Source organism: Hesperophylax consimilis, chromosome 15, assembly GCF_061612785.1.
Source record: "Hesperophylax consimilis isolate HC1 chromosome 15, BYU_Hcon_1.0, whole genome shotgun sequence".
NCBI classification, from domain to species: Eukaryota; Metazoa; Arthropoda; class Insecta; order Trichoptera; family Limnephilidae; genus Hesperophylax; species Hesperophylax consimilis.
The window spans coordinates 22,932,620-22,955,594 of record NC_142850.1 but is presented as its reverse complement, the minus strand read 5'-3'; the positions used below and the strand labels follow the sequence as shown (position 1 = coordinate 22,955,594).

Sequence of the window (22,975 nt, the reverse complement as noted above, 5' to 3'; positions counted from 1 at the left end):
TGTAGCGGGTTTGAAGAATAAAAATAAAAAATTAAAAATATATTTATCCCTTTTATGCTGATATGTAACATGTGTATATTTTATTTGAGAAATATTTAAAATTCTTCAAATAATCTTCTTAAAACATGAGAATTGCAGCTGATATATTTGATTTTGCGAGAGTGAAATAGTCGTCCAAAAATTATCTTGAACAATTTATTATCGTATTACTTAGAAATCATTTTCGTTAGTTATCTGGTGTAAGCTGTAAAAATTATTTATATTCAAATCGATGTCTTTTTATATCTTTTTACATCTTTTTGAATTTGAATTTTCTGAATGCAAATCTTGTTAGCGGAAATTAACTCACTTTCCGACATCCGATCGAGCTGAAACTCGGCAGATATACTCGTTGTCGATGACAATGCACACATCGAAAATTGAGTATTGATAATTTATTAAGAATCTCATCAAATTATTTTGTAATTAATTCGGTTTGAAACGGGATTGCAGGACTTGCGATATCGTGATAATACTCGTATATTCGTAATTTACTAAATGTTTGTCAGAAAACCCGTTAATTCATTCGTAAGTAATAAATTTTTTAATAAAATCTTAATAAATTGCTAATACTCATTTTTCTCCATGCATTCTATCAAGTTTTGGTGACAATCACGTAAAACACGAGAACATAATATTATATGCGTTTTTTCTAAAATCGGATGATTGAGTTAATATACGAAATAAATGTCAGTCCTGACGATCGGCGTTTTGCGAGGTTAGTACATTTATCGACTCCAAATCCTGGGTAGGAAGGTTCAATCCTTATTTTAAATAATTTTTTTAATTTAAAAAAAAAAACATTTTAAAATCGAAATCGATATTATAATAAATAATATAGTAAAAAAAAAGTGGGTGTGTCAAGCCTACGCAAGACAGAAGTGAAACTTCTAGTATTCCTCTCTCTCTATTTTCATTTCATCATCTCTATTTTCTCTCTTAGGTTAGTTTGAAAATTAGAGGTTAAATAATTCAACGACGAAGCATGGATTTGATAGGATATTTCCTCTTGTGCCACTGATGTGTTCATCACCTCTATCTCGTCACTACTCATTTTTAACACTGAAATTCTGTACCAAACCGTATGAACCACAATCAATTACGTATTTCACTCGTATTACACTCACGACGCAGTATACTAACCAAGCAGCTGATGCTTGGCGTGGCGCAGTTCGCTGGTGTCTGAGAGAGAGGAAAGAAGAGAAGAGAGAGAACGTTCGTGAGCGGCTCCCCCACCTCAACAAGCGCATATGGTGAGAGAGGGACAGTGAACGGTGAGCGGTGGTGGGGGTACCCGCATTTTCGTGTCGATCCTGACTCGGTTTTACTCCGTCCCCGAAAATCCATTACGCGCCTAAAGAAGTTTCACTTCAAAAACTTTTCTGGGTTATTTTATTTATAGTTTTAAGTTTATCGGAAAACTTCTGAAATTAAAATTCTTCACATACTGGCATTTTATCGTTAAGTCGATTTTATAATACAAAATATTTAAGGCAATAATAAATTCCTTAACTTTCCTACATTGCGTGTAATACAATCGTACAGTGATAAAAGTAAAGGGGGCAACCGGGGCAACAAGTGAATAAATTAATATTTAATTAATATGGAATTTGTATACCTACTACTATTACAGGAACAATCTACCTGTTTTTACACTATTTTGCATTCCACCGACATGGTAGATTGATCCCTTATAAAATATTTGTATTCTTCAATTATTAAATTGTCATAAAAAAGTAAAAATTTAGTTCCATTTCTCGATAAATTTAGTAAGCTGCGTCAATTGAATATTTCAACGGGTTTTCCGCGTCGGGTAAAAATTCCACTTTCGATTTCTCTTGGAGATATTCATTAATAATATACTTACCTAATTATTCACGTTCAATTTTCGACGGTTATAAACCAATAAAAAGTTACTATCTACGTACCTACATTAAAGCATGACTTGCAAAAAGGGTATTTTGTTTCTAAAATAAATAAATTAGCTTCATCTATGAAATATCAGATTATGAATTTTTTAAATAATTTTACCCTTTGAATCTAATGATACATAATATTTGAAATCTGCACAAAACCTTCCAAATAGTTAGGTACCTACTTTAAAAAAACAATATTTTTTCTACATAATATATGAGTAGGTACCATTGTTTTTTTGCATACCCTTAAATGTTGACACAACAAATACCAGCTTAAAAAAGTTAACATTTTATCAAAAAATATAGATAGATATCCATACACAAGTTGATAACAGTATCAATCGATTATTATAGATGGACAAATATATACCAGTATCTAGTATCAATCGATTAATATAGATATACCCATGCACAAGCAGATACCAGTATTCAACATCAATCGATTTATTTTCCGTTAGATAATTACGTAGTCACTGTTAAAAAAAAGATTAGCATAAACGGGATCTGCATAAAATAGTGGCAAAAAATGTGCAAAGAAAAAACAATATATGCCTTCAAAATTTTACACTTAGAATAAAACAAAATTTTATTAACATATTAGAAACGAGCATAAAATACTAGCAAATAATCTCAAAGAAAAAAACATTCGGAATAGAATACCTCTATCAATTAATAATTTTACCCTAAGAAGAAAACGGGTTGAAAATTTTGATTAACATAATCAGAATCTGCATAAGATCCAAGTCACATGGAGAAAAAAACAATACAAGCATCATTACTGGCATGGATTCCCACGAAATATCTCCATATGCTATGTCTATTAATAAAAAAGATAAAACCACCCCATCTCTAATAATAACACCCTCTAAGAGTCTAAGAACCCCCTGCTTTAACCCTTTGATAGCTTCTGCGGCCCTTAGTCTAAAAAATTGAACTCGGCCAAAAAAACGATATTCATAATTAGTTTTTTTCGGATACCCAGTTTTTTTTGACCGATGTTACCTGTGGAAAAAATACAGGTGGCTTGTCCAGGGGAATTTTACCCCTTTGGGTTGATATTCAAATGACTCGGTAGGTACCTAACCGTCCTTTCGCTTTTTTAAATCTGTTTTGTTTTTTCTGCTACTTTTTTTTTAATATTCATGAAAAGTTTTTACGTGAAGACCTTATTGTTTATATTTTTTCTAGTTTGGTATAAGGAAGTAATGCGTATGTACGTAGGGAGGGATTTATTCATAAAAACGTGAGAAGGTTTGAAAAAAGATACCTTGATTTGCTTTAAGGTTATTTGATAAATTAGTTTTTTGTGACTAGGATGATATTAATTTTTTATATCTTTTCACTTCCTTAAGTAAAGTAAAGAGTATCTGATTAAGACGATATTTTTTTTATACTCTTCAATTGCTATTTACGACAACTTTGTTTTCCGTTATATTTTTGAAGTAACAGTTTTAAAATACGATTTAAGATTTTCACGGCCAAAAGTATTTTTGTTATTTGTTTTTGAGGTGTTATGCTGTGTTGCGTTTACTCCTTCTTTAGCCAACGTTTCGGACAGCATTGCAGTGTCCATCATCAGGGCAGATGTGTTATTTGAATTTGAATTCAATTGAAAGAAGGAGTTAGCGCAACATGGCATAACACCCCAAAAACAAATAACAGTTTTAAGTTTAGTTTTTTCTTAGTTTGTGTTTAATTAAAAAAGATTATAAAACTAACCAAAACCTAGTATGTTGTCAAAACATTTCGTTAGCGAAATACGTCAAATATCATTATTTTGAACGAAATAGATGCTAGAATTTAGATAATAGCAATATTTTCCTCCCCCCTCCCGACGTAAAAAGCTTACTTTCAAAGTAACAAATTGTATTCTTAGTCTTTTTATAATCAACATTTTTCATGGATTCTAGACTCCCTTAAAAACGTTTTAAACACACATAATATCTCGATATTAAATTTACTGAAATAATCCTTCTTATAAAAAAAGTAATCTTGAAGAAAATTTGTACGTTTGTTTTAATTTATAATAATAATCAATGAAGATGTAGAATTTGGTTGCAGTCAAATTTTATTGTATCAAAGGTCTTGGCGTAAAAGGAATCATGACGTAAGGTGTTACCGTGACAGCTGTTTTGTCTGTAGCGCCTTTTTTGTTTTTAAAATGTTGTCTGTCAGCAGGTGAAAATCGATCACAATGAGAATACCATTGGTAACAAATTACATTATAGCTATGCAAGCAATGACTAAATAAAATGCCCTTCTCTATTCAATGCATGCAAGAATCAAATTCGTCAAATCAGGCCGTCCGTTATTCAAATTTTGACCGTTATCAAGATTGTTTTTGATGATAAAGGAATGCAGGTAGGTACCTACCTAATTAATTAGAAATCCTACGGGATTTACTGATAAACGTGTTTTAAATTTTACACAACTGATAAAGAACCATTAATGTTTAGTAAATGCTTGTTTATTAGTTATGTAAAATTTAAAATAGAGTCGCAACGGCTCCCAACCTCCTGGAGCCAGTGAGACTATGGCATCCCAAGTTGGGATATGTTGGAAGGTGGGGTTGTTACAGGCTAATCAGACCTGGTCACCAAACACGACTAAGGTCTTACACCATGCTGACTGAAAGTATCTTCCACTCTAGGACCTACCGCAAATATATTACATACCTATATAGTTATTTGAAAATGCGAAATAACACAATTTAATGAAATAAATTTTTGTGGCGCACGCCAGTCTTTGAACCCGCGAACTCCAGCTTGTTAGTCGAGAGCCTTATCCCTCGACCACTATTTATTAGTAAAGGGGTACATGTATTATTTCTAATTTTTGATTAAGGATAGTACCTACCCACATAGAATCATTTTCGTGGTTTTTTTTATTAATTCTTAATTATATAAGAACGTACTGTTCTGCAAAACATTATTTTATTGAACTCCTTATATAACTTAAGGATTACAAAATAATTTGCCGTTTAAATATTTTATTGTAAAGAAATTATTTGCATATTTCCAAAATAACCGTATAAAAATAACGGTAATAATTAAGAAAAAAAACTTATGCAAAAAATATGAGGGCGGTCTTAAAGAACAACCCGCCCTAAACATTTTTTTTACCCCTAGGGTGGGGATTCGCACAATACTGACAATGCTACCCTAGAAGTTTTTTCTCTATATACCCGTAAAACCTACCCTCTGATTTTTTTCATTAAAATAAAAATGCATTGGTTGGTGGAAAATATGGCAGGGGAGCGTGTCTAATACTAAAAGGCCTAGGGGGATGCGACCCTAATATTCTAACGGACTTTTTACCTGACTTGCCCTTCAATGGATGCTAGTTTTTTGTCCCAACCTCTATTCTAGTTTGCATCTGAATATTTAAAAATTTGCACACTAAGGATAGTTAACAACCTACCCATAGTCTAACTAACCTTCACGCCGTTTCTCCGCAGGGGTAGTCAGAGAGGACGGACCGCCAAACAACTCGGTATTGGCACACACTTCTTGCCTCATTCACATTAATACATAGTCTCATACAACGTCTTCTATTATTCTGACTCTTGACATGGCCCGGCTCAAGTATCTGATTCACTTGATCGTGCCATATCTTCCTCGGGCGTCCCCGACTTCTGATACCATTCGCATTTGCGTCATTTATTCTCCTTACACTTCTTTCTTCGCTCATTTGCTCTACATGCCCAAATTATCTAAGCGTCCCTTTCTTAATCTTACTCATTACATTTACATCAGCCTTGCACTATTTGCGAATCTCCACATTTCTCACACGATCATACATGGTTTTACCACACATAGGTCTCAGGGATCTCATTTCTACAGCGTTCAGTTAGTCTATACTTTCAAAGTCATGATTCAAGATACCATTTAACTAAAAGATAAAGGTGTAGGTATATTTATTTCGTTTTATTTTTTACCAACCTATAATCATTTACATCAATTTCTGAGGTTTAGTGATTTAATACAAAAACCCATAGAATAGAGAAGAAAACTAGAAGTGCTTTCTATGCAAACTTGAATGGAAACCAATTTTCAATTTAGCCCAATGGCCCGGCGCTCCGTCTCATTAACACTCGCATGACGTCTTTGAACTTCATCTCATTTGAATTTTGAAATTTAAGCCTCGATTAGACCAATATTCGGAACACGAAATACGCTCAAAAGGCACTTCTTGTGATATTCTTCATTCTATAACTAAACCATACACATCCAAAGAGGTCAGAAATATAATCATTTTATTTAATTTCAAAAGAATTAGACATCTAGCAAATAAGTCATTATCATTTTTCTCTACAATAGCGTCAGACATAAAGCCGAGTTGGTACCAAGAAAATATATTAGTGGATTATTTAGACCAATAAGAAATTAGTAAATGCAACTTCATTTATTAAGAGGAAAATATAAGCCAAAAAGTGTAAATTCTTAGTGCGCCTTATATCACCACGAATATAATAAAGGTAGTAAGCATTAAAATCGCTTGGTAAATGGAGTCAAAATTCGGTCGTCGTGAGTACAACAATGATTTTAATTTATTTTGTGAATAATTGTATAAGAAAAAAAAGCTGGGAAAACTGTCACAGATAATCTTAGACATACAATTGTGTTTTTTAAAGTTGTTTCTTATATGCGGTTATACATTTCTGTTGAAAAAAAATTGTTATAGTTTACGCTTATATTTTTAGTTATAGTTTACGCTCTATTTTTTCATAACCATTATTTGAATTCTACTTTAGCGAAACGATGGGAAAAGCTTCAATTTATCCAAATCATATTTTTTGGTATTTATAATGTTAACCGAATTGTAGTAAAGATATATCGTAAATAATAATTTCAAACAATAAGAACCAATTTTCTTTACAATTATTCGCAATGGATATGAATTTATAAACAGAAAAAACAATAGTTTTTGTTTTGAATGTTCAATTAATATACATTTAAAACATGTGTAGGTTAAGTTAGAAAATACGATCAGAGATTAACATATTGGGATGCTGCGTTAACAATCAAATGCTGTATGATACATTTAAAAAATACTTCTACATCAGGGCGTTTAAATTAATAAATAAATTAAAAAATAGGATAGTAATTAATGAAATCCGCAAATCTCTATAAAACTAAATCAGTATCAGTTAAAATATCAGTTAAAATTTACAAAAATGCCCTGTTAAAAATGATCACAGACTTGTTAAATATTGGCACCGTTTTGATTATAAGATTTTTGGCCTCGTTCGATCAAACCAGTTCCAGCGAAGGGAAGGAAGCTGACCAAAAAAAACTTAATACTACCGTTATATATTTTGTATGCAAATTTCTTTTATATTCGCCGACAATGAGTTAAACGCTGCGAGGGAACATAATATACCAAACGCACACACAAACAAAAGCACACACTAAAGCACACCTTAACAATTCAACCATTTTACCCACACAGATAACATGGACGTACCAACTCTATTATTATTGACGTACCTACGGAGTTCTTACCCACCCGATTTTTAATTCATTCGATAAAAGTTGGGGGGATTTTTTGCGACCGTAGGGATGGGGCAGATAAGTTTTACGGCACGATATAGGTTTCTTTTTGTAACGTTGAATTTTATTTTAATTTCAACGGTGTCTTTGGATCAAAACCGTGCATAAATTTCACAAAGCAGATTTTCCGTTACGTTTTTTGTCAATACTCGTAATCTCTAATGGTATGGGTTAGAGTTATTTTAGACTGTGATTGTCGTATATTTTGTCTAATCTAATCCTTTTTTTTCATCCTTTTTTGCAGTGGTGGTGACTACGGCTCCCAACAATGAAGCAGAGTTACAGCTGTATAGAGTTCTTCAAAGAGCCAGCCTTTTAGCTTACTACGATACTCTTCTGGAAATGGGTAAGCACATAGATAATTATTTTTAAGCAATAATTATAATCCTGAAACACCTTTATAATTTGAAAAAATCTTCCGAGAAAAAAAATGAATCCTTTATGCTATGCATAAGTAAAACTTTGTCTCTTTAACATTACTTTATCATTAAAAACATTAATAATTAATTGTTACATCAGTAGAAAATATCAATAAAGAAGTACGAAATTCATGTAATTTCGTTATGTTTCAGGAGGAGACGATGTCCAACAATTGTGCGATGCGGGTGAAGAAGAATTCCTGGAAATCATGGCTCTTGTTGGAATGGCATCCAAGCCTCTCCACGTCAGAAGACTTCAAAAAGCTCTCCACGAATGGGTCACCAACCCCGGAGCTTTCCAAACACCAATAGCCCCCGTGCCTCCCCCAGTTCTCCACCCATCAGAGCCTTCCTTCCTTTCATGCAGCCCAAGATTGCTAGGACTTCCCCAAACACACCCTGTTACCCTGCATAGGTCAGCGGCTGCGAGTCCAGAAAACAGTCGGCCAATGTACAGTCCTTCTCCGGGTATTCCTGAAAGTAGTTGTGGATCTAATTCCTCCGCTCCTAACGCTAGTCCAGTGCATGTAGTAACTACAAACTTACCAACAAACTCCAAAATCTCCGTAACTCCAACTTCAACAACAAATCTCTCCACAAACAATACAAGATCATATTCCCCTCATCAACCCACCTGTCCCACATCTTCCAATTCCAGTCCATCTTCAGTTCCTTGCTCTCCTGTCCAGTTAACTCCGTGTCTCTTAGAATCCCAGGTTCAGAGATTGGCATCAGCAGCTCAGAGACTCAGTTTGCACCTTCCTCAGCTAGAACCAAAGCCACAAAATGCCAAGAAGAAGATGTGCAAAGATTTAGAGGCTGTGATGATGATGCCAGACGATGATCCGAGAAGAATGGAAGAGATCAGAAAGTACGCGGCGATCTATGGACGATTTGATTGCAAAAGAAAGCCGGAGAAACCATTAACGCTTCATGAGGTAGAGCTCGTTTTTATTAAAATTTACACCATTTTAAGACAGTTTATTGACAACCAGAATTCTTACTTGATTATTATTCTATTGAGTACGCTAAGAAATACCAGAATTCCATCTAGAATCCGGTAATACTAGTTTATGCATTTGTCCAATAAGAAACAATTTATTACTCCTAAAAATTTGTTTCAATTAATTTTTGAACAGGTGTCCGTGAACGAAGCTGCCGCTCAGATGTGTAGAGCCGTCCCCGCTCTTCTTACTAGGAGAGATGAGCTCTTCCCTTTAGCTAGACAGGTGGTCAGACTCTCTGGCTTCCACTACTCCAAGGGGCAATCACAGTGAGTTACAACTAATAAACTTTTTCATGGTTCCATTATTTCGTTCCTTTTTAATAGATACAAAAGGGCAGAAATTTCAATTTACTTGAACCTTTTGCTGCATTTTTCTTTCAATTGATGTATAAGCATAGTAATCGTTTGCTTTCTACATAATATAAAAATATAAGTACAAATTTTTTTTCTGGCGATCAACTGAGCGATGAGTATTTTATGTAGGTATACCTATCTAATGAACTTTGGCATAAAAACCTGCAAAGTAAGTTGTCTGGTCTGAGGTCGTAAAAGTGTTTAATGGTTGTATACGTTTTACCTTATTACCTTTTATGTTTTTTTTTATGTCTACTATAAAGTTTAATTCTATTCCAACGCTATATTTTATGTAGTACAGTCGGCAACTATCCCCTCTAGATCATCATTTTAAAAATTATCAATATTCTACAATCTGCATGGTATCTTGTGGAAATATTTTCAAAACATCGAAAGAGGTTTAATTCATTTCCATTGAATTTACGCATATTATGAATCTTTCCTCCAAGATACTTACATTGTATGTACCAACTGAAACTAGTTTTAGATGAACAAAACGAAGATGGTTCCGTTATAGATAGATCTGTTTATCCACCACTTCAGTTATGCATACGATTCTATCCTGATGACTTGTGGACAGTCATCAGTTTCTTTCAAGTGAATGATTCGGTGTTATTCTTGTTCTGGTGTTCCCATCGACTAAATATACATCATTGGCTATCCCAAGTCAGAAATGAAGCGTAGAATGATTCAGAATTTCTAGTGCGACTAAGAACTATCCATCTTCTCCCGTTCCAACTCTGCCCGATCCGTCCCATATTTCGATAAGACGTACAAAATTTCCCAATGTTAGATCTGCAGAACTAGAACAACTATATTCAATTAGTAGAATACTTTTTCGTGATTAAATTTTGGGGTATCATAACGTGTTATGCTACCACCTCCTTTATTCAATTTTTCAGAGAGCTTTGCAGTGTCCAACATGAGAACAGATCTACACTAATGATGGACTGGACACTGCAAGGCTATCTGAATCCTTGGCTAAAGCGCAATGCTACATAATACCAGTAACATCAATCACGATAGTACCAACGGCTGTGAAAATCTCAAAGCACAGTGGGACAGTTGTTTTTAGTACAGTAAGATTTTCAGCTTAGTGAATAGGTTCATGTAACATACACACCAGATAATGTACACCAGATTACAAAATAAATGTCTTTCTGTATAGTATTTATTTCTTTCTTCTCTTCCAGAATATCCTCAACCTGCAGCAGCCGTTCCAGATCAGAGTCGGAAGGCGGTGGAGTTGGTGGAACGGGCGAGAGGAAACGGCCCCGCCTAGAGAGGGGCGAGGGAGGCAAGGTCAGCTCCAAGGACCAGTCCAAGCCAGCTGACTCTAACAAATCCGCTGATGTTATTTTGCTAAAAGATTAACACGCACTTCCTCTCTCTTCTTCACGTAGATTATGGAACGCTAAATCAAATAACAACTTTTAGGACCGTAGAACCCCTCCCAATCATTTTTGTTGATATTATAACAATCACACAATCTGTTTTCAATGTCTGCATTTCTTAAATCTAACTTATTCTCATTTTAACAAACAAAAAACTAACATTTATTATGTTCGTTCGATTTCTATGAATCTTACAGTCTTCTTTCTGTAATTTAACTAGCATATATTTGGTCTTAAAACCGTCATTTTCATTTGAACGTTAATTTTAACTTCATTTCAAGACCAAAATTATAATCTGATCTACACTCTACACCAACGATGTTATGCCTAACCAATGACTAAACCAAACAAATTAACGGGGTTTGTATCAAAATTCTGGGGCTAATTCACACACAAAGATTTAAAGGCTGTGATGATGATGTCAGACGATGATCCGAGAAGAATGAAAGAGATCAGAATCTCTTTGCACACTGTCATTAAGGTATTCATTGGCGCTACTCGTAGTAAAAATTAATATTACTCTACGAGTAGCGCTAATGAACAGCTTACCGAAAGGTGGTGAAATAGCCCCTGAGTAATCTAATAATTTATTGATTATTTTGTTACTTTCTTTTATTAGTTCATATTTTTCTTCTTCTCAGGTGAGTGTTAATTATTTTCTTATTATCTTTACCTTGTCTTTAACATCTGCATGGATAATTTATGTCTTATATCACTACTAACTACAAAATTGGTCGTGTTGTTAATGAATTACTATGTTGATTCTTCATACCTTGAAACGACTTTAACAAAACATGTGACTGAAACGGCTTAATATTCTTGAAGCATGGGATAAACTAAATCAGGTTCGTTTTATTTACAAAGCATATATTCGGTTGGGTCTTTCTTTTCAACCGTTTAGTCTGCTGCGTTGATTATGCTATTTATTTCTGTGAATCTTTCGGCGTGAAATAAAATGTTTTATCTTTTCCTAAAGGACGATGACATGTCACGGAGCAGAGGGGGTGGGGATGGGCAAGGTGATGGGGATGGAGATATCAGACATTCTTTCTCTTCTACATCGTGAGTATTATCATGTATTTATTACCTACTTTACATTGGTGGATGTATTAAGCATGTATCAGTAGGAAATCCTGTGTTGAGAGCATATGCAGTTTATGAGAAATATAACAACAAAAGTTTCATTCAAATACTTACAAGCTTTTAATAAAATCGTTGATGTTTGATCTGTATTGGCTGATGATCCAAGAATTGATGTATAATTTATATCTAGAATATTTTATGTTCTGTCTAATAGCCAGTGGAAGTGCATTGTACCACTTTCAAAAACAATGTGTTTAAAGACGTGTGCTAGTGTGTTTTTGGCGTAAAGTTGTCTTATGTCCAAAACACAGATTCTCTTAAAGATTTACTTGAAACTGCTTGTGATTGGGAGTTTTAGAATATCTCTATAATTAGTTTCTGTTAATGATTTGGTTAATGGCGACAGTGTAAGCTCTTATCCTATTCCACACTCGATTAAAGATTGACATGGTGCATAGTAAATTGTTTTGATTTGATTCAAGTTAAGAAAATTGCTTGATATCTTTAGTGAAAACATGCTCTTTCCACTTTAAATACTATCAAAAATAAAACCCAAAAATAATAATATGTATATTAGGCGGATCACGCACTAAAATTAAACGCAGCAGTTTTTAGATAGCTAAACACGCCAAACCGCGTACAAGTTACTTAGTTCTATTTCAATACCATCATGAAATAGAATTTAAGTAAAAACAGTGCCTGTTTGTACGCAGCTTAGTGTTTTCAGCTATTCCAAAATCGCTGCGTTTAATCGCAATGTGTACTCCGCCTAAAGGCTTATTTTCGAACTGCAAGCATCCAAACGAATAGAGACGTAGGTCGGAAAACATATACACATATCAATTTAAGTCTTATATTTTCTAGTGGGATGTGGACCAGGCCGGACTCTGAGGATGGTGATTCTCGATACTCTTTCAGCAACTCCTGTTCCCCTCCGTTACATGTACGTACCTTAACAAAAAATATTATTTGAAGAATCAAAAAATAAATACATATACTGGTGTGTTACCAAAACAGGTGTGTTACCAAGTTAAGTCCCAACACGTAAGCCAGCAATTTATTAATTTTAAGGTGAGAATTTAGTACCACTCAAGAAATTGAGCTTTTTTGGGCTGTAAAACGTCGATAGGTCGGCCGAAAACAATACATATTTCCCTTAGCATCCTCCGGAATGAGGCACGGTGCTGGAGGCGAGTACGGCATGGTAAGCCTGCTAGAAAGCTAGCGAACTACTATAAAATCACGCTCTTGCGCGTTGCACGATATGTGCGACGGTCTAGCTATAATTCCTTTCACATTCTCGATTTACGTAAAACTTATCATTACATCCCTTTTTCCAGGATCAGGATGACATAAGAGTGGAGGGTGAAACAGAAAGCGGAGGGGGAGCCAGAGTAAGGGTCGTTGCAGCCAGCGGAGACCACATCATAGCCGTGGCCAACCCCGCCCTTGAACTACTGTCCCGGACTCTGGTGCCCAAGAGAGAGTGCCCTGAACCGATGGACAACAACAACTAGAAATCTACAACAAATGGTTCCATGACAAAACAGAACAGTCGCAAAATAGAACAGTAACAAAATAGAACTGTAACAAAACGATATAGTAACAAAACAGAACAATAAGAAAACATAACTGTAACAAATCAGAACAGTAACAAAAAGGAACCGTAACTTAACAAACCAGTAACAAAACCGAATAGTAACAACACAGAATATACCTATAATAAAAGTGAAGAAAAGATAAAGAAATAAACCTATTATTTTTTCACGTTCCGATTTTTCACTGTTTTGTTTTATCCGGTTGCCACCGACTCAAGAATCGGTAAATGGATATTACAAAGCCCTAAAGCTCATTATGTAATTCTAGGTCGAACTTTTGAGCTTTAAAATATCTACCCTAACCTAACAAGGTTTTAAAAGTTAAATGGATACGAGACAATATAATTTGGTTTGTTGTATTTTTGTAATGGTTCGAAAATAAACATATTTCGAATAGAGGGTGTTCAAGAAATGTAAAACTCGGGTTATGTGGATATTTCAAAGCTCTGTAACTGCAGATAATGGTGTTATTTCCGAAATGTCATTTATAGAGCTTTGAAATAAACATTTAACTTTTTTTAGTACGAAAACTCGCCATTTTGTTTATTGTTTTATTTTTACAATTAAAAAAATAGAAAAAGATTTCTAATAAGAAAGGTAGTACCTAACTATTAGTTATTTATACATCAACGCCTGGATAACTCAATTCAGTACAATCTTGTCTATTAAATAAAAATATACGTTTCACAATACACTCAATCAAAATTTGTATCAGATGTTTGAGCTTAAATTTTGTGTTTTTGTTGTATATATTATTATTAAAATATGAATGCCTTATTAATAAAAAATAATCATTGTAAACATATTTGCCTTGTAGAAAGTCAAGCTCATAGATTTATAATCATTTAACTCACTCTGACAATTTGTGTGTTCAAATTTCTTCAATATTTTTTAAGTAATTTCAATTCTTTATTGTAAAATATTTTTTTAAGAAAACTGTTGTAAATATTACGTACTTTAGTTATTAATTAATTTTGGTGCTTATTAAGCTGAATCGGTGTTCAATATATATATTGCTTCTATCTAATATAATGTATAATATCTTTCTTTACCTTTATGGTTTCATGCAGTCATAAAAACCCGAGTATCTTTTTGTTTACTTTCTTCTTCGTGTCAATACGAAACTAAATATTGTCTACTGTTTCCTTTAAGTTGGAACATTAAACCATTTAAAAATCTGAATATGTACGCTACATTTTAGTAAGTAATATTATTTTTACAATGTGTGTATATTTAAAATATAAGACTATAGTATTAATATTGATGGAAATAAACTATTTAATTTCTGGTAAAATTTTCTTGATATATATATTTATGAAAAAAACACCAAATAATGCAACATTTGCGTACAATGTATAATCAAATAAACTTTTAGATTTGATTGTGTTTAATAAAATGTTCCCACTTATAAAACTTGTTCAATTCATGAAATACTTACGATAGATTCTTGTATATTAGGCGGATCACGCACTACGATTAAACGCAGCGGTTTTTAAATAGCTGAAAACGCCAAACCGCGTACAAACACGCACTAATAAACGTAAAAACGCTAGCCGCAGTGCCTGTTTGTACGCGGATTGGTGTTTTCAGCTATTCCAAAATCGTTGTGTTTAATCGCAATGCGTACTCCGCCTAAAGGCGTATTACTAAAAAAATTACGTTTATTTTCGAATTGCAAGCACCCAATTATAATATATATTTATGAAAAAAAAACACCAAATAATGCAACATTTGTGTACAATGTATAATTTGATTGTGTTTAATAAAATGTTCCCATTTATAAAACTTTTTCCATATGTGAAATACTTACGATAGATTCTTATCAAAATAATAATTGAGTGAGCTCATTATCACAGAAAAAAGTCGGAATGAAGATCAGTTACTTTTTAAAGATAATTTGAATTACCCTACGACCATCACAATAGGGCAATCAGCATTTTATGTCATCACTGTCACGATTGTCAGAAATCCTTCGTAGTCCTTTGCAAACCTTTGCAGTCCTTTGCAAACCTTTACAGTCCTTTGCAAACCTCTGTAGTCCTTTGCAAACCTATGCAGTCTTTTACAATCCTTTGCAGTCTTTTACAGTCCATTACATTTTTTTAAATATATGGATTGGAAACTTATCCATTATTATAATAAGTTAATAATTATGTACCCGATATGAATACTTTCAGAAAAATTAAAATATTTAAATATTGAAGACAATATTAGTGATTCTTAAACGCAAATCTGAAACAGAAAAATCAGAAAAGGAAACGGTCACATCTGGGACTCGAACCCAGGACCCTTGTCTTTCCGGGACAATGCTCTACCTTTTTTTGTTTCCTTTTCTGATTTTTCTGTTTCAGATTTGCGTTTAAGAATCACTAATATTGTCTTATTATAAATATTATAATTTGAGGTTTTACTCAATAAGTTATTCCGAAAAATAATAAAATTAAAATAGTTATTTGAAAAAAATATTATATTTCTTTCTAAAATATGAATAGATAATTGAAAGAAAAGGTGGTATTTACGAGAGATTTGCTAAAAGAACACAGCTTTTCGACTATCCTGAACATTTTGGGTTTTGGGTTTGCATTCGTCGTATGCTTTTCGGGTACTTACATATATTTAATGTAGGTACTAATATTATATAGAGTTTAACAGTGAGAACTAAAAGTTCCTTGAGATTGTGACTGATTAAGGAGAACTCCAAAGTTAATAATTTAACATGTTTTAGGTAATTAAGACAAGCCAATAAAAAACTAAGTTTTATAAGTGAATATTCCTACTAATATAACAAACTCGTGCAAGTTTTGTTTACATAGATAGAAAATCTCATAAGAAAGTACTTCGCTAAAGAATTCATAAAACACAGTGCTAAAAAAATTGACTATTAATAAAATGATTGTAAGACTAATTTGGAAAATAAATTATTTGAGTGGAGCTGGAAAAGTCTTATTATTTTATAATATTATTGAGAGTTTTGTATTTTTATTCCCCCTCTGATCCCCTCTTTCCTCTTATGTACCAAATATCAGTTCGAAGTCCAACTGGGTACCATAGTATTGTCCGATCATTTCATCATTGAAGTATACCTAAATAGGTTCAAGATACATCACTGTTCTGAGCTAAGAACTTATATTTTTTCTTTATAAACTGTCAACTTTATTTTCTATAGTTTACGCGACTCAATTATCACGAAAAAGAGTTCGATGTTTCTGAAAAATAATGGAAAATGCGAAAGACACAATTTTATTTTTATTTGATATTTTTTATTAATAAATATATTTTTTCTTACAACTAAACAGTTTTAAAACGGTAAAAAATGTGTAAACAATTAATAAAACATAATACTGTAGAACATTTTGGATAATACAACTCTTATAACAACAGACACTGAAAATGATGGTGTTTTTCAATCCGTGTACTATAGTGTATCAAATACTTTATTTTCAATAATTCAAACCTCCTGCTGTACGAATGAAATCAAATATATTTTCAATTCATTTTATCTGTCCTGGTAATTTCTTTATAATTAAATAATGAAAAAATGTCATGTTATTCAGAAAAGTCAATGATTTGACTTACCTACTTAATTGATTCAAAAATTGATCATACATGTCTTTGAGAGAATATTTATCACGCTTTAGAATTAAATATTAAATAACCTAAAACAAATTATTAAAAAGTTTTATTTGGACGATATATATCGTCTCAACGGTTTTGGCCAAAAGGTTAACTACTATACCAATGTAAAGTTTCACTGGCTCCGGGCAGTTAGTGCTCATTTTCATTCCTTTCCTATATTGTGTTTTTTCATTTCGCTTTATATTTTTAGCGGTTTTCCAAAAATAAAAACATTCTAAGTAGATACATATTTCGATAACCTTAATCTGTTTTTGACCTAACTAATCTGTCTTGGACGATTCTGAACATTTTGTTCTGACCTCTGTTTCGAGAAAGTTTGCGTGGCATAATGAATGTAATACAGAATTGGGGGAAAAGAATGAAGTTTTCATAACGGGCAACGTAAAGCCCTTTTGTATAAATTGTAGAATTGAAATGTGGTGATTCGTGTGCCTATTTGGTGCGATGATCAGTTGTTGAGGTTATTTTCTATCCATGGGATGAATTCTGTTATTCTGGTGTACACTCCAGGGAATCCGGGCTCTGCGCACTTGTAGCCGTAAGAGACGACGCCGATCAGGTAGTAGTAGATGGTGCTTCTGCCAACTGGGATCTGTGATATGAAAGGTGAAGTTTAGAAATATGAACAAATAATTATTACATAATAATTTTAAAGCGGTGACAATCATTTTTATTAAAATAACATACCTATGTGATGATACTCATGATTAAAAGAATTTATGCCAGCCAAGATGTGGGAAATACCCGTCCTTGATATTATACCGATCAGTGCTGCATTCGGGGTGGGAAGCGGTGAAGCGATTAAATAAATGGTTTTATTAACAAATAGTTAAAGTTTCTTTCATCTGAATAGTATGCAAGGAAAGCTGGAAAGATCTCTGAAAAGAGCCCTACCTTCGAGATAAAAAGCATGATAAGTGGTTAGTTCTAGGTGATAGTGCGTACTTGGTTGGAAAAAGTGCCAACAGATGTCCTAAAGAAAACTGTCGGCTTTGGATGGGTTAGCCATGACTTATAATTGAAAATGATGAAAATCATTTGGGCAACATTTGATGTTTTTGGTACTCTTAATTGAAAGGTACATAAGCACAAAGAGAAAAACGAGTATTGCTGATTTATTGAAAAAATCTCTTAATAAATTATTGGTAATCCTGTTAAAAAGGGGACAACAAGCCGCTTCCTGACAAACTAAATTTGTAATTATATTGAAACACGTGTTCATGCACCTGCGTTTGTCTTAATAATATATAATAACGAAATGCCAAAGTGTTACGATATTTGTAGACGCGTGTTCCAATACCATTACAAAACATTGGTATTTTGTTAAAAGTTTATCAGGATACCCATCAATTCATCGTTAATGGCCTTAAATCCTGTTTTTTTTACTGGATTACGAATAATTTGAAGAGATTCTTAATCAATTTGAAATATTTTTTATCAGTAAGTTTTCTCCGTGTACCTATCAAACAAAATACAAATATAATTCTTACACTGGGCCACATGAGTGGGCCACCGCTGTCTCCCTGGCAAGCGTCCTTTCCTCCCTTTGCGTATCCGGCGCAAAGCACGCGCTGGTCGATGACCTGACTCTTGAACTTGGAGTAGGCCTCCTCACACTGGCCGTTGGTCACCACGGGAATCTGCGCCTCTTGGAGGTGGGAGGCAGCGGGGCCACCTGAAATCCAGAAGAAGAAGATTAGGTTTTTAAAATATTGAAGTCTTGGCAAACTCAACCAGTGCTACATAAGTAGGGTTGCCATATTCGGCCAGGGTCTCGTCGGGACGTTTCAGGATGGAACAAATAAAAATTTTGTAATACTTAAACAATTTCTTTATTTTATAATAAGTAAGTAATTATGTTTGTTTTATAGGTTACTTTAATTGGTACTAGCAAAAGTACTTGGCTGGCCATACTTTTCAGAAGATTTCGCTTTTCTCAACAATTCTGGGTACCTTTTAACATAATTGTAGAACTCTGTACAAGTCATGTTATAATTAACTTGACACTGTAAAATCGACTCCACAGTCTCTGGGCTATGGGACGCACGGAAAATTAAAATTTGCATTGCGTAATTTCAATCGGGACATTTAAGGCTTTTGTCGGGACGTCGGGACAGATAGCTCAATAAAGGTGACAGTCCCGATATATCGGGACGGATGGCAACCCTATGCATAAGTATAGTACTGCCAGACCCGAAAAGGTAGTATTCAGGTATTTATATAGAGGAAATGGATTGCAGATGAAACATTATCTTGGAGAAGACTAACCGATTCCATAGCTTTATCTGATTAAATTAAGCATAAAGTGGCTGCTTGAAAGACTATAGGTACTTACGGAATGAGGTAGCACCCCATCCAGCAATGAAGGGAAGATTTCTCTCGAAGTTGTTGGCTCTCAGTTCAGGGGAAGCAGGCAGACAGATGGGCCAGATCAGAGCTGCAACATAATAATACACCAGTTATTGCGGAACCAAATTATTCTACAACTATGAAAGGTATTTCAATAATTGTAGTCACGTCACAATACTACATTGCTGCTAGTCCATGCGAAGAAAAATACAGGCACACGCATATTAATCGATGTATGACCCTCTTTTCAGAATAGAATAAATCTGGTTAAACAATACTAAAAAACATAATAAAAAAAAAATTATAGATCATCAACCATTTTCAAAAAACTCATCAAATAGAGGAAATTACTTTAGACTTAGCATAATTTAGGAGATTCAAAATGCTATTAGAATGATTAGAAGAAGGTTCTGCTTAGATTAGTCAAGCGTAATCGAATTGGATCACTTTACCACAAGTACGAAGTAGTTCAATGACGGTCATCCATTCAAAATATTTCCATCACAAACAACCTCCATAGATTAATGATCATATTTCTGATGGGTATATTTTATAAAATTATCAGATTTAACCGGAGCAAAGCAGAACTTTATTCTGAATCACCATATACATTTGATATTATTCAAGGATAGTTGTTGCTTGTTACCTGCTACTTTGAAATTAGTAGTTTTTTTAAACAAATTTATTAGGATTCCCAGAAGAGATTTGTACCTGAATAAATACAATTTATCCAATTATTTATTTTGAAACTAAACGTTTGAAAGAATCGAGGTACAGTTTTACTTTATTTATCTTTATTGAGCTTTAACTAGCTTTATTAACTTTATTGGCTTTATTTAGCTTTATTCTTACTTTATTTATCAAGCTTATTTTTTTTAGAACTCCATTTTTTTGCATTTTATATATTCAACAATGTCATTATTCAATTTATAAAAACAGTTCATTCATAAACAAGTTCAGTTTAATAGTTTAATAATGCCTTAGGTAGGCGAAACAGCTGTTGCGCGTTATAATAATTATACAGCACAACTTGTTTATCAATAAACTTTAAATTGAATAAAAATATTATTTAATTTAAATTGTAACGATAATTTAGTAAACCCCACTTTTATAATAAAAAATGATAAATGTAGTGTTTACTAAGTTATTGTTTTATTTTAAATTATAATGTCACATCAAAAAGTATCTGCTTCATTTAAACAAATAATAATATTGAATGCATCAAAGAATAAATTACATCTTTCACACTTGCTAGTATTACTGAATTGCGCCAATGGAAACTCCGACGGCTGACTATTTCGCTAAGTGACCGATCAAATATAATATTTTGTTTAAGTGCTGTCTTTGTTTTATCTCACAATGAGGTGATAAATATTGTTTGCATTAAAAAAAACACAAACGTACGTGCTTCTGCTTTGCCATGACCTTTGTTCCCAAATAATGTATTCACTGCCATCACAAATGCACGTGAAAATCCAATAATATAATAATATAATGAAAACCGTGATTGTGAAACTTACTGGTAAAATCGATGTCTCTGTTCAATTTAATCAAGGCGATGTCGTTGGTGTGTTGGACTGGGTTGTATTGCTCATGGACTATCAGCTTCTCGATTGGGACATCGATGGGGGTTGCTCCCTCATCGTCTCTCTCAAGATCAAGCTCTCCAAGACGAACCACGGTTCTAAAAAATACAGAATAGATAGTTAATATTTATACATTTACGTTTTAAAAAATTTCATCAAATCATCATCATAGAGATATAGCCAGAATTAAAACTAAAAGTATATTGATAAGAGGTGACATTATTGTGGTAAGTGAACGTAGTGGCATATACATACATACATTGCATACCATAAGCCATTATTCTGCACTTTTATAAGAACTAAATAAACGCAAAAGTTTTACGAAGAAATACGGTGTGCCTCAAGGATTTCGATAGTGACCTCTCAAATTTACAATAAATTAAATTGTATGAGTTTATAATCTTAGGAAGTAGATATTCTCCCTTAAGAAGAAACACTACTTAGAAATGCAAAATCATGTGTTTTTGGTTTGAAAATTTGATCACTAAGAAATATTTTAGGTACTTTAATTAAATACTGCGATTAGACCACATTTGAAATAATCGAGCGTTTATAAGTAGTATAAGCCCAGAAATAAATGTCATGCCTATGAAAACGGCTTTAAAGTTGAAAATCTACTACTTACAAACCCCTTTTTGGTAATGGTTTTATTGTATAATTTATTAAATTAAGTTCTTCAGAAAATTATCATAAAATATTAGAGACTGAAGGTCGCCAAATAAAATAAAGCACATTTCGGAAATGTTTTTATCATGCATAAATTTGGTGGCTGGTGTTAAGGCCCCGTAGTAAGCGTTCAAATATGGTTTCAAAGGGAGATATGTTAATACGAATGTTAAAGAGTGCGCGCTTATACAAAAAAACGGTAATAATTAAGCAAAGACGGTGAAAATATTTGATAAAAAACACGGGTCGTTTGCAATAGAGCAAAAATCTCTCGAAGATTGCTTTATTTGCATTTAAAGATACGCTGTGATTTTTTTCATGTATATAACATGTTAAATAACAGAATAAAACGTGTTTTTAATGATTTTCGGGTATGATTTTGCGATTTTTTTCTACCCATATCTTATAATCACCATTTCAGCATAACAAATGATCTTCATAAATAATATATATTTTTTATGGATCTTAAAAACTTAAAGAGTTAAAGAGAAACATGTTATATATCTGTAGAAATTGGGTATGCGGGGCTTAGCGGGGAGTTAAACCCTATCGCCATCAACATAAGTAGAGTTATTGTTATGCTACTTAAACAGGGTTTTCCAATAAGAGGTGTTATTTTGAATAGCCCGCTATTTCGGTAGATGTTACTTTTGAAGCTGTCATTTTTTGACATTTGACAAGTAGAAACTACGCCATTAATAAAAATGGAACGATACACGCTTCAACAATGCATTTAAATTATTAAAATTCACTTGGGTGAATCAAATGCAAATCATCTTGAGTGATGAGGCCCATTTCCACCTCGGTGGCTTCGTCAACAAGCAAAATCGTCGCATCTGGGGCTCGGAAAACCCGAGAGTTATTGTTGAAAAGCCTCTCTATCCTCAACGTGTAAGTGTTTGGTGCGGTTTATGGTCCGGCGGAGTCATTGGACCTTACTTTTTCGAAAATGAGGCTGGAGCAACAGTTACGGTGAATGGATTGCGCTATCGAGAGATGATTAATGATTTTTTATGGCCTGAATTGAATGGTATTGATTTAGATAACATTTACTTTCAACAAGACGGCGCTACGTGCCACACAAGCAACGAAACCATTGATCTTTTACGATTGAATATCAAAATAACACCTCTTATTGGAAAACCCTGTACATCCGCGAGCCGAACTGTCGAACTGAACCTCAACGTGTGGGAAAGAAACGAAGCAACCGCAAATGACGCGAAACGCCTATTGCAGTTGATTCGTCCATTTCCAGTAATTCGTCGTATGGTTTCGGTATGCAAAAGTATACAATGTTAAGATTTGTGGGTATGTATATAAATCACAATTAGTATTGGTTTTCACCATCAGAAGATTGTATAGCGAAAATTAAGCTAT

At 33.4% G+C, this 22,975-nt stretch overlaps 2 protein-coding genes across 3 annotated transcripts in view; one reads left to right on the top strand and one right to left on the bottom strand.

The window, feature by feature from the left end:
• The window catches only part of nab (NGFI-A-binding protein homolog), a 78,519-nt gene extending 64,310 nt beyond the window's left edge, over nucleotides 1-14,209 (top strand). The window contains exons 2-8 of the mRNA XM_089640053.1: nucleotides 7,752-7,853; nucleotides 8,080-8,864; nucleotides 9,066-9,199; nucleotides 10,480-10,588; nucleotides 11,657-11,742; nucleotides 12,628-12,706; nucleotides 13,104-14,209. Of these exons, the coding sequence (XP_089496179.1) occupies nucleotides 7,752-7,853; nucleotides 8,080-8,864; nucleotides 9,066-9,199; nucleotides 10,480-10,588; nucleotides 11,657-11,742; nucleotides 12,628-12,706; nucleotides 13,104-13,280 (1,472 nt within the window). The 3' untranslated portion in view covers nucleotides 13,281-14,209. The remainder of the gene's footprint in view (nucleotides 1-7,751; nucleotides 7,854-8,079; nucleotides 8,865-9,065; nucleotides 9,200-10,479; nucleotides 10,589-11,656; nucleotides 11,743-12,627; nucleotides 12,707-13,103) is intronic.
• A 2,390-nt stretch (nucleotides 14,210-16,599) lies between these two features.
• Nucleotides 16,600-22,975, bottom strand: part of LOC149417504 (venom protease) — a 42,324-nt gene continuing 35,948 nt past the window's right edge. For both annotated transcript variants that reach the window (XM_089640051.1, XM_089640052.1), the window contains exons 6-9: nucleotides 20,867-21,030; nucleotides 19,333-19,434; nucleotides 18,488-18,672; nucleotides 16,600-17,589 (exon numbers count right to left, since the gene is read on the bottom strand). In XM_089640051.1, coding sequence (XP_089496177.1) covers nucleotides 17,446-17,589; nucleotides 18,488-18,672; nucleotides 19,333-19,434; nucleotides 20,867-21,030 — 595 coding nt within the window. In that variant the 3' untranslated portion in view covers nucleotides 16,600-17,445. The remainder of the gene's footprint in view (nucleotides 17,590-18,487; nucleotides 18,673-19,332; nucleotides 19,435-20,866; nucleotides 21,031-22,975) is intronic.